Source organism: Rhododendron vialii, chromosome 9a (assembly GCF_030253575.1).
Source record: "Rhododendron vialii isolate Sample 1 chromosome 9a, ASM3025357v1".
Classification (NCBI taxonomy): Eukaryota; Viridiplantae; Streptophyta; class Magnoliopsida; order Ericales; family Ericaceae; genus Rhododendron; species Rhododendron vialii.
The window spans coordinates 34,338,677-34,350,939 of NC_080565.1; the positions used below are offsets into that span (position 1 = coordinate 34,338,677).

At 38.2% G+C, this 12,263-nt stretch overlaps 1 protein-coding gene across 3 annotated transcripts; it reads left to right on the plus strand.

Annotated features, from left to right (window-relative positions):
• Window positions 1–5,261: 5,261 nt before the first annotated feature.
• Window positions 5,262–11,033, plus strand: LOC131300307 (probable protein S-acyltransferase 15). Of its 3 annotated transcripts, XM_058326071.1 has the most exons (7): window positions 5,262–5,646; window positions 8,355–8,447; window positions 8,558–8,659; window positions 8,754–8,825; window positions 9,659–9,757; window positions 9,840–9,935; window positions 10,425–11,033. In XM_058326071.1, exons 1-7 carry the CDS (start codon window positions 5,290–5,292, stop codon window positions 10,518–10,520), a joined length of 915 nt encoding a protein of 304 aa, XP_058182054.1. In that variant the 5' UTR covers window positions 5,262–5,289; the 3' UTR covers window positions 10,521–11,033. The 3 variants fall into 3 exon arrangements, with proteins under 3 accessions (XP_058182054.1, XP_058182053.1, XP_058182052.1); XM_058326069.1 differs by lacking the exon at window positions 10,425–11,033 and having other exon boundaries at window positions 5,269–5,646; window positions 9,840–10,390; XM_058326070.1 differs by lacking the exons at window positions 8,754–8,825; window positions 10,425–11,033 and having other exon boundaries at window positions 5,267–5,646; window positions 9,840–10,398.
• The last annotated feature ends 1,230 nt before the right edge of the window (window positions 11,034–12,263 follow it).

Here is a 12,263-nt window from a genome sequence, read left to right on the forward strand (position 1 = left end):
TGTGGAAAAAATTTCGTCTGAGCTCTCTCCACTTATCCAACGATCAGATTTGCTTTCCTTTTTTTGGAACTGTTCCAATTTTGAATGCACAATTTTGCAAGAGTAGTTTAATTTTGTTTACGGCTTCTTAATGTGTTTAACAAATTAATTAAAACAGCTGACAGGCAAAAACAAAAAATAAAAGTACTGAAAAGCTTATTCTTTCCTGCCATTAGCCTAGCTATCACATTGGTTTATTTAGTACTTGTATTTTTTAATATCTTAAGCATGATCATTTAAAAAGGGTCATTCTAGTCATTTTATTGACAGCTCGCTGGGTTGTCAACAAATTTAGAAATAGACACAAAGAAACACTTTTTTTTTCAACGGCAACACGAAAAAAAACACTTGTTTTTTAACGGCAACACAAAAAAGAACACATACCAATACACCTTTAACACTGTTCCATTCACTTTCTTTATTTTTAACAGATTTGAAATACACTTTCACATATTCCAATATGCTTCTTTTCTTTTCTTTTCTTTTTTCTATTTTCTACACTTTTTAACACATTTTTAAAATCTTAGCATCAGTCCACTGGACTGCTTTTACCCTTTTTCCATTTAAAATTCACTCCGACTAGTATTATAGAAATTCAACTACATATTGTTTCCTAATTTGTGAACGTGGTAAAAAATGCAAAATAAAGAAAGCACCACGTCAGCATATTTGGTGCTGCAAACTTAATTACAGTATGTACTATGCGGCCCATAGGTGATGGCGAAACATGCATGCTAGCTTCACCTTAATTACCGTAGTTTTATTGCTTGTGTTTCCCCTCTCATGCTTTTACCGATTACAGTAAGGTAGTACTGATGATTCAGTTTATTCCTTCCCCCAAAAAATGGTCATAGCTAGCTACTGCTGGCAAAGTTCATGACTATAACTTCGAATCAAGGCCGCCCATGAGAGAAGGCGAGGAAGTTAAGGCGAGCGTACGTCTCGGTTCCCCAATTTGAATCAAATTAATTGCATGGTGTTGGGTTTCAAAGCAGTTGGTTGACATAGCGTGCAATCCAATGTCCCGAAATCCATATACCCCGACAGTATTCTACGGGGCGCACGATTGCGAGTCGGTCGCGATTAGTGTATTTTGAGATTTTCAACGTATCAAGCGGTTGTGAGTGTACTGGGAATAAAGACTTACAGTGATTTGAAGAGACAAATCGAGGACAGGTTGGCAATGTGGGTTGGAGTACTCGATTTTGTAATCAAAATGGTGCATGCACTTTGTTAAACTTATCCTATATCGTTTCAAAATGTGAGTTTGTTCTCTATAGAGAATCTAGGAGGCTTCTCCAATTTACTATTGCTAAAGGATCCAGGTTCAATGTTCTCCTATCCAAATTCTTCAACATGATATTAGACCTAGCTAGGTCTTGCACGGTTCGTGTGTCCTCTCATCTCATCTCGTGTCTTTGTAATCATGACGTACTCCACACTCTATCGAACCATATGTGTTAGAGCATCAATTCACCCAAGCTTAGTCTTTCTAATCTACAGACTACAAGTTACGTATTCCCAAGAAACTATAGATTGAATGCAACTGAAAACTTTAACACAATTGTTATTGCAATAGCCTCGATGAAATTGATGGCCTCAACTTTAACACACAATTGTTATTGCAGTAGCCTCGATGAAATTGATGGCCTCAACTTTAACACAGTTGTCATTGCAGTGGACTCGACAAAGTTAATGGTCCCCAGATTAGACTGGCGGTGATAGCTGTATTATTTGTGAGGTTCGAGATGCTCGACATGAAAGAGCAAAGGTACTATCATTTAGGGATGTACCCTGAAATATTTGATGCACAGCCCACTAAAGATTTCCATGGCACATTACCAAATAAACCCAAAACTAAATGATCAAAAAGCATCAGAATTGTACACATTGTTAGGGACCACGGTCAGTTATAATGTGATACAGCTTTTGAATAGGTTAAGTACTGGATGCACTGATAACTAGTGTATGGTAAGGGGATCACTAGTTCTTTTGTTTGTTTTTGCCTCTTTTTGCCCATAGTTTTCACGTTTAATTGGATTCTTGGGCATAAATTAACTAAATTCACTACATTATATATGCTTTCTGATAGATCATGGTGTTATTTAGCTAATTAAAACAAGGCAGCAAATTTATATTTTGTTCAAAAAAGAAACTTTAGTGTAAAGGGCAGAAGTGCGGATATTTTTTATCTTATAAACAGGCTTTTAATTTTAGTGTTTTATGGTATCTTTGTCTTTTATATAAAAAAAAGAGAGGATAGAACCCACTTCATGGTTTGCTCAGTACGGTGGAAGTAAATTAAATACAGTACCTGTTTTAAAAAATGTGTACTATGTATGTATCCCTACCGGAAACAAGACAAATGAAAAACTAAAACATAAATGATACGGATCAAGACACTCAGTCCTGGAACCCCCCGATCAACGATCTAGATATAAAGAATTTTGATAGTTTAGGGAAGAGTTCTGGACCTTTAATTGAGTTTCCGGGAAGGTTTCGTGTTTTCTCTTCCCTGGACTGTACCAGGTCTGGAACTAAAATGAAAGCCGATAGAATCTTGAGTTCTTGGGAAACAAAGAGGAGAAAGTGGTAAGAGATATCACTCATCACATTAAACTTGAGACAACCATGTTTGAAAGATCAAGTCCGGGGATCTTCATATCTGTGCAGGACAAGAATAGTAAAGAATGGATTCTATGGACAGGACAAGATGATGAGCATCTCTGACAAATGGAAAAAATTTCAGTACTGGGCGAGTATCACGCGGTATCAGCTCGGCACATCCGAACCGTCTATTGCGTCTTTCGACGGATCAAATTTAGAGAGAGAAAAAGAAAAGAGAAAGTGTTAGGATGAAAAGAAAGAGAGGGTTTTAATCCGAGCCGTCTAAAAGTGTATTGGACGGCCCGCATGTATCGGGTATCACGTGGGATATACCCACCCAGCACCGAAAAATTTCTCCTGACAAATACTTCAAAAGATGTTCTGCCAGCAAATTAATCTTTCAAATTAATGATTCGAAAACATTTCCCTCACTCTTCCAATGTCTTTATGAAGAGCGCCGATCAGATATTAGAATATGGAGTTGGCTGCTAGTTTAAGCAGCCACGAAGGATACGTTTTGTTAGATCATCTCAGCTGTTCATTTTATAAAAATAACTGTGTATAAGGTTATTATCAATATTTATTAGTCAATGGTGCTACAGTTTCCGACCAAAAGGGATCCTATTGGATCCTGACGCCCTGTGGGCACATTCTGGCCACCGGACGGTCGATCCGAGCCGTCCAAAAATTCTATAAAAAAAATCAAGTGGGCTCTCCCGGGAATCAACAGCATTCGATGTGTGTAGGTGCTCGATCCAAACACTCGATATTTTTGTAACATATATATACAAAAACATAGAGTGTTTAGATCGAGCACCTACACACATCGGATGCCATTGATTCTCGCGTGGGCCCACTTGATTTTTTTTATAGAATTTTTGGACGGCTCGAATCAGCTGTCCAGTAGCCGAAGTGTGCCTGGCGGGACGTCAGGATCCAATCGGTATTTTGGGGTCGGCAACCGTAAACTTTTCGTAAAATGAATAGATCAAATCACCGTAATGTGATCCGTAATCTGCCTCAGAAAACCGGACTGTTCCTTCCCCCTTAAATTAAATCGTGATAGTACTAAATTTTGATGCATCTCTTGGAGAAACTCTTAAGACCCAATATTTATTGAGTGGTCTTAGGTAGGGCTGCAAACGTGCCGAGTTTTATTATATTCAAGCTTGTTTATTAAGTTTTTAACGAACACGAGCTCGAGCTCAGTGAAAACTTAACGAGTCGAGCTCGAGCCGAGCAGGCCTTGGCTTGACTCGAGCTCGAGCTTGTTCACGTGCCTCAACGGACCAACGAAAAATGTATATATATTCTCACATAAGCCTAATACAACCAAAAATATTTTGATTGTGAAGGTATATATATATATTTCATTTTCCTATGGAGGGATGGTGTGCTAGTGTGCGTGTGCTCTCGCCTCCCTTGGTTGATTGGAAACTGAAAACGAAAAGAACAAATTATGAAATAACAATAAAAATCCAAAACTTAAGTGTATATACCCCGGCTCGCAAGCCGACTCAAGCCGAGCTTATCCTAGCTCGAGCTCGGCTCGTTTACAAAACGAGCTGAAAAAATCGGCTCGAGCTTGTTCGTTTAACTTCTGAGCCGAGTTTGAATGAGCCATTAACGAGCCGAGCTGCGAGCGGCTCGGTTCGTTTGCAGCTCTAGTCTTAGGGCACCGCCAGCCCTGGCCTTCTCCGCCAACATTAATGTAGGGTCGAGTATTAAATATATGAACCCACAAATATGCGTGGTAAAGAAAGGTGTTGGGACATCACGTGGGGTGCCCCACTCTTGGGTGTTTCCAGTAACATTTTGAGAAAAAAATGTAGGCGTTTTAACCATGTCATTAACGCTAATCAACAAATTTTAACATTTTATCATCTTGTTCATATTAACTAACTTTTTAATAACAACTTTTTCACTCACATGGCCATCTACAACTTCTTATCTACCGAAAACAACTTGACATTTTTCAACAACTTATTCACTACCGAAAACACCCTGCCAAAGATTATTGATGAGTGGTCTTATAATGTCGGCTGAACCAGGCCCATTCTGTAAAATCCACAAACAAGTTTAAGGTCCTTTTATATGGTTCCTTCCCCATACTTTAATGGGCCATGAAGGAAACTTGGGCCGAATTTGGATCATTAAAATATGGCCTGACCCAGGCCCATTTTCCTCCAAATTAAGGCCCCGTTCCAGAACACCTTCTTAAAAAATAAGTACTTATTTCACATTTTCAAATTCAAAAATAATATAAATGAAAAATAATTTTTAAATTTTTTTTGCACCGTATAAAAGATCTCGATGAGATCTATCAAACTAGATCCATATTGGTAGAAAAATTATTTGCATAAATATATTATTTTTGAGCTTGAAATTGCCTTCTTAAAAAATAATGGCTTATATTGAGTTCCGGAACGGGGCCTAATTGTTTTCGCTCTACAAAGCCTCAGGCTCTGTTTCGAATTAAGAAAAGGAAAGGAAAACTAAAAAAAATTTCCGTTTGGTAATAACAATTTTAAATTTTAAAAATAATAATAAATTTTTTTGACTTTTTTTTTATTTTATTTATTTTTCTTTCTTTTCTTTTCCACATGTTCCAAACAGACCCTCAAGTTTCAACCAGAAAAGAAAATGAAAGAAAAACAAACTCGCACCAAAATTGACTTCTCAAAATCTTTGGAGTCCTCTTCCACGGGGACGAGAGAGAGAGAATCGATGAAGGGGAAAAGATTTCTGTCGATCCCTGTTTTCTCTGTGTTTCTGCTGCTGGGTTTTATTTACTACGTCGCAGTCTTCGTCTTCATAGAGAATTGGGTGGGGTTGCAGAGCTCGGCTGGTTCATTGAACGCTCTGATCTTCACCTTCTTGGCCTCTCTCTGTGTCTTCTCTTTCCTCGTCTGCGTCCTCACCGACCCAGGTGGGGTCCCACCTGCTTACGTGCCTGACTTTGAAGCTAGCGAGGCTTCGGATCAAGCGCTCATGAAAAGTGTAAGGATTTTAATTGGTATTTTGGGCTTATTGTGTTGGAGTAATGATTTCGTTGACACTCATTTGTGTTACTGGTTGAAGGTGTTGACTTCTACGTATGTGGTGTTTGGGTTCTCTTGTTCTTGGCTTGGTGTGCTTAATAAGATCATAATTTACCCATAAAAAAATCATAATCCGTCCATATAATATGGATCTTTATGTCTGGGGATTCAGTATAAGAATGCCATGGTTAGGCTAATTGACTTAGGTTGAGTCTCAATAACAGCGGTTCAAGGATTACCTTTTAACTCTACTAGCTCTATTAACCAGTAGTCCAGTAGTATACACACAAAATTTCGTATAGTAGTACGAATAGTGTGGTTAGAAAACATAACAATACATTAGATTTTGCAATTGTTCTTGAAGAAATTTTACATCTTGAGCCAATCAGCCAAACAAGATTGGACTGGCCGAATAATCGATTAATATTCAAAAAGGGAAAATTGTGGCGAATAGGTTGAAGCGGATCTTTTTGGACGTATTTTTTTTTTTTTTTGGGGGGGGGGATGTCGAGTCGGCTGATGTTCAGCGCTAGAACGATAACAACACCAGTAGATCATTCTTTTTCTCTCTATCTTTTAAATAAATTTGTCATTAGGAATACTTTATGTCTAAGCTAATGTATTAGGTGTTCAATTAATAATGAATTATGAATTACCTGAATGGATGAGTGTTCATAATATAGAGCTTAGTGGTCAAATAAAGCCTAAAACTACTAATAAAATTCAAAGAAAAGGGTGTTCTGGTTCACTTGACCACTCACACCAGAGGGCGCAGCGGCCTATGCCCAATAACCTTTCTAAGAAGCTTGGGAAGACTGAGTTTTGATAACATAACAATATGAATTGCTAATATGAAGTTCGCTAGGGAGGTAAATGGTTTAAGTCTACTAAATGGTTGTGAAGCTTGGAACTCTTGGCAAGTGGTAATCAATTGGGATGGTTTAACAAGGGAAATGTGGGAAACGTTACCAGGGGCTGTTTGAATTCCTTTTCTGTTGGCTCAAAGTACAAGGATAAGTGTTGGTATGAGGTGGTTACCTAAAATGTCAACCATCTTTTGTTGGGAAGACCATGGAACTATGATCTGAACATGAGGCATGACAGTTAAAGTTACCTAAACCACTACAAAGTCCTGGGGGAAGTCCAAATCAAAACCACCGCCTATTTCTACTTATATTTCGTAAATCAAAAGGTTTACAAGAGATACCAAATTAGGAATTACCCACAAGCCCCTTGCGACACCTAACTCCACCTCTTGATGCAGCACCCCGTGGTCCTCTTGGATTTCATGGACTCCACGAGAATCATCACCTCGATCTTTGGATCAAATCAGCCCCGGAATCATCCGGCCATGTAGAAAGGAAGGCACCAATGAATGCAAATGATGAAGATTTTTGGTAGAAAGAATCAATCTTGAGTGTATTCATGGAGTATTAAAGAATAACAATAGATTGACAAGTGAAATGATCGAACACAAGGTTTAAATAATCTTTTATGCATCAAAATACATGAAGATCTAAGATAGAAAGAATTTCTCTCTCTAAAATATCTGATGCAGTCACATGCCCTAAAGAGGCAAAAACCTGTGTAAAATATGCTCAGGTAAGCTTTCCTAAGGTCACCGCAGCGCCACCATTGTGCCAGCATCTCAGGGTAGCGCGAAGCGCTTGCTAAGTGCCTGCTAACTAAGGAAGCGCAACTCTCTTAGTGGATCAAAGCAAGAACAGGCATAGAAAAATTTCCTTCTAATGCCTAAGCTTTCTACACAAGATAATTCTATGAATGAAAAGGCATTAAAATCCACATGATGCATGGGAAAACCATTGGTTTAAATGCAACACACTATGCAAATGAAATACATATACCTTTGTTGATCATATGCCAAACATTTGCACCCGAAGGACCTCCAAGCCAATTCGTCAACCATCGGGCAGAGTATCTAGACACAACCCAATCAACTACCTCCCAAACCCAAATGGTAAAAGAAATACAGACTCTAATGGTTTGTTGGTATCCGGAAATTGCAAATAACGCTAACAACGGTCGCAATAAGAGAGACAGTTTGCTGTTCAACACCACCAAACTGTAGGATATGGAACATGTCATGAGAAACTATGTGAATCATATCCCTTGATGTCTTTTTGTGTTGTGAAAATCCTAGTGTCGGCAAGTCAGTCGTGTCGCGAGTCCTGTTTGTGCTCTAGAAAGAGACTTGCGCTTCTATTCTCAAAGCAATAAAGTTAAAGAGCTTCTGAGGGTATGTGCAAGTGTTTGTGCAATGTTGTGTGTCCTTAATACTTTTTTTCTCAAAATAAGAGCTTCTGGAAGCAATGTAAAAGTAGACGAGACGATCCGAATTTTCAATTGTTTTCTCCTGTGCGAAAATTTTATAACCATGCCATGCCTTATTGCCTTTTGGATGTTCAAATAGTGATTGGACTCCAAACTGTAGAAAGCTTAGGCATTAGAAGTTAGGATATTCTGTTTATTCGTTGTTGTTTAGAGTATGCATGATTACCGGAAAGGTTGTTGGTTCGGCAAAGTCAAATTGCAATTTTCTTTCACAAAATGTGATTCATAGAGCCTCCAACCATTTATTCCAAATTACTTGCTCAACGTCCACGTGCCTCTTTTTTAGCTTACATGGTCCACCTACATCATTTACAGGGCACACAACTAAGGCAATGTGCCAAGTGTTCTGCTTACAAGCCTCCCAGGGCTCATCATTGCCGGTCTTGTAGAAGGTGTATCTTGAGGATGGTAGGCGTTGTTTCATTCTTTTTGGAATAACTAAGTGGTACGGAACCTTCCGTTGTCGGGCAACTACATGTTAGTTTTGTAGACTTGTCTAACATTAAGACTTCATGCAGGATCATCACTGTATGTGGATAAATAATTGTGTTGGTCATAGGAACTACAAGGCCTTTGTCGTCCTTGTGTTTTATGCAGCTATGTCCAGCCTTTATTCTGCAGTATGTTTCTTGGACTCCTTTTCCTCTATTTATTCATTCATATATATGTTTTCCTTAACTTGCTCAAAGTTGTAACAAAAGTCGACATGCTTAGGTTGTAACTATATGCTGCACAATTGAGAAGGACTGGAATTACAGTGGAAGTGGCCCCCTCAAGTTGTTTTATGTGAGTCAACTAGAAACTCGTTGGTTATTGGACTTGTTCTGTGTTTGCTGAATTGCCGGCATTTCTCTTTTAGAACCCTTTTGATGCAGTTCATGGATTCTAGTTTAATGGATTCATAAATGAGAGGTCCTTGCTCAGTTTCTAAGCTACTTTTAATATGATAAGGATAGTTAATTGAGATTTGTAGTGTGTGGAATCATCTTCAAATTATTATTATTTTTTTTGGTAAATGTCAATTTTATTCACCAAAACACCATGTACAAAAAGGACTCAGTCCTTACACAAAAGAGAAAACAAAGCTCCTACAAGGAGCAAGACAGAAACAAAGAGCATAAAAAAGCTAGCCCAACTTCAGGAATCAAACCTGATCACTTCCCAAAACTTTAAGGGAGAACCCCCATCTCAAACATATCTCCTTGTTGGCTTCAGTTCTGCAATGATCCTTCCACGAACACACCCTGGCCCTAACACCCGCTGTGATTGCCTCAATCAACATATTTACAGACTTCACACCCCTACCAAACACCCTGGCATTCCTTTCCAACCATAGGTAATAAATTGCAGCTGAAAAAGAGAGTTTAATTACCTCGGCTTGAAAGGACTTGTGGCTGCAAAAAGAAATAGCCCAAACAAGCTCAGAATTCCAATTACTAATCTCTCGCTGCAATGATCTTCAAATTTTGTTTTCCTTTAGAATTTCATCCAGACTCTTACTGATGCGAGTTTAAACACAAACCGTCATGGATGTTTTCTTGGTTTTGGTTTGGTTCTATTCGCAATCTATACAAACTGTCAAATGTTATAGAAACTTATAAAAGCAGTGACATTTTCAGATTGTATGCGGCGTAATGACTGTTGGCTTATTCTTGACACTGGGAACCCTCCTGGGCTGGCATATCTTCCTCATCAGTCATAACATGACGACCATAGAGGTAAGTGAAGTGTTTCAACACAGATCACAAATTAAATGATTTTCGTTAATTAACACATGTTTGGGACTGAGCTCTTTTACAGCGTTATGACGTAATAAGAGCAGCATGGTTGGCTAGGAAATCTGGACAAAGCTATCGCCATCCTTTCGATGTTGGTGTCTACAAAAACATTACCCTGGTATTCTTTCCCTCTAACTCTGTGCTTGCATGCGTTTGTGTGTCTAAAAAGCACAGCCACGTCTATCTGCCTCATGGATCACGTTCGAACACATTTTGGACATGTTCGGACATGCTCAAATATGCGTCCACTTTTATTATTATGTTTTTCCTAGGACGCCCTGGGGATAGAATGTAAATGTGTTGTAAAAACTTGGGGCGGTTCAAAATTACTTGAGTACTTCTTGATTACGTTTTTAGTTACTTTGTTGGTTTTAAATCTTGATACTTGATAGTACTACTTGTGCTATTCATCACGGGTTTTGCGTTTTATTTAATTATACATACCTACAAAATAAACATATTGGCTTGTAATGATATTCAATGTGTTTCGCAACGTATCCATGCCCTAATGTTTGGAAGAAAAAAAATGCAGTAGTCGTGTCAGAGTCTCTTTGCTTCTTTGTCATCACAAATCTAATGGTCGCTAACATGTCTTCTTTGTGATCAGATATTAGGACCAAACATGCTGAAATGGTTATGCCCCACTGCAGTAAGCCACATAAAAGATGGGATTAACTTCCCTACTCCACGTGATAACTCGTGACATTCTCTGCCTCTACCGATATCTTGTTTTTCCGCTTCTCTTCCTTCATTACCAATGTTGTGGTAACTGATAAATACTAATTTCATCTCTCAGCTCTTGAGTTCAAGGGTATATGATCTAGACCTAGGGCATTATTCCTGTCAGCAGCAACAGTTTTACCCGGAAAACCTGAGGCCATGTTCTCAGCCTCTATTCGTTACATCATACTTGAGAAAACACATGCACAGCAGGTCCCATTACCGGAGCCAGATAATTCCCCCCTTTCTGTTATGAGCCTCGAGTCATTTCTTTGTTTCTTTCATTTCATTTTCCTTTGCCCTTCTATTATAAGCCTCAAATGGCAAAATATGTAGATAGTTTTGTACATAACGTACTCATTTTTAGGTCGAACTTCGACTTTTTATGTCATGGAGGGCATTCTTTCTGTATACATGTTTATACGTCGTACTCCTTTTGCTAACTTTGCTCATGTTAAACAGTTATCAGACTATCAGTCATTGTTTTTGAAATGAAGGTTGCTGCTTAACGTTAGCATATGTAGATCTAAATCTTGGACATTTCGTTTCATATTTTGTGTTCTTACGTAGAGGCGTTCTCCCTCCTTGCTTCCTTTGCGTGTACAAAAGTATGTCCAGTTAGTCTCCATGACGATAGGATGTTAGTATCTTCGTATTTGTTAGATTACTACAAGGGCCAACCGAAAAATTTATTTTTCCTATCTCGGCCTAAGACTCTATGAGGAGCTGAAAAAGGAATATTCGATCAAATTGACAATTATGCTCGTGTATTATTTGCCCATTTAGCTCAACTGCTTGTCATCATGTCTCTATCTGGATACATTGTATACTACGTTTTTGCTTTCGATTCACAGTTATTATAGTCTCATCCCTTCCCTAAAATCAGCCAGTCTCTTTCTATGGAATGGATATGCATTGCTTGTTTTGATCCACTTCTGGTCCTTTCTCAGGAAACAGCAAAACAAAGATCATAATGATCTCTAAGAACATGAAAGTGAAAAGTTTTTGGAGTGTAATTGGAAGGTAAATAGTTCATCAACCAGTACAAAAAATAACGCGTTTTTTTTTTTACTATGAGATGATACTACTTCGAGGAAGTTCCGAGAAACATTTACGATCATGACCGCATCACGGTACTTTAGAAGCAGTCTCTTTGATTTGTGCGGCTCTATGTTATGTAAATTTTTTAAAATACATCTAATTCAGTGTCGGGCACTTGACACAGAGAATAGATGAATGATATGTATCCAATATTTCTTGTCGGACGTATGATCAGTAAATTATGATAATAGATGGGATAAAATGGATAAAAAGCATAAAATGATACATCATTTCTTGCTAATATAAACTAAGAGTAAAAACACAAGAAATGATCTTTTATGTGAAGTTCCCATACCTTTGAATTGGAATTTTTTAGGTGAGCACAAACTCTTGATAAACACACTTTCAAGAAGAGCAATGCGGCGAACAAAATCTTTAAAACAAAATTCCAGACATAATTGTGTCCGGAACCATTCGAAACACATAGGTCCACGTGTATCGAGTGGTTTTGGACACAGTTGTATTCGAAGTTTGAGTTTTAGATAGACTATTTGTTTGCATTAATACGATTTTTATAGGGAGTGATTTTGCCACTCCCCTTTGTGTCTTTATTAGATGATTTATTTTGTGAGAGAAGTGGAGTGACATTAAAGAAAAGAGGAGTGTCAAAATCAATTTCATTTTT

What these genes read in the sequence shown, in the direction of transcription:
- LOC131300307 (XM_058326069.1), top strand. Translation starts at nt 5,290, where the DNA reads ATGAAAGAAAAACAAACTCGCACCAAAATTGACTTCTCAAAATCTTTG. An exon ending in GCCCCCTCAAGTTGTTTTAT is followed by an intron (nt 8,826 to 9,658) that starts GTGAGTCAACTA and finishes TGACATTTTCAG; the next exon opens with ATTGTATGCGGCGTAATGAC. An exon ending in ATAACATGACGACCATAGAG is followed by an intron (nt 9,758 to 9,839) that starts GTAAGTGAAGTG and finishes GCTCTTTTACAG; the next exon opens with CGTTATGACGTAATAAGAGC.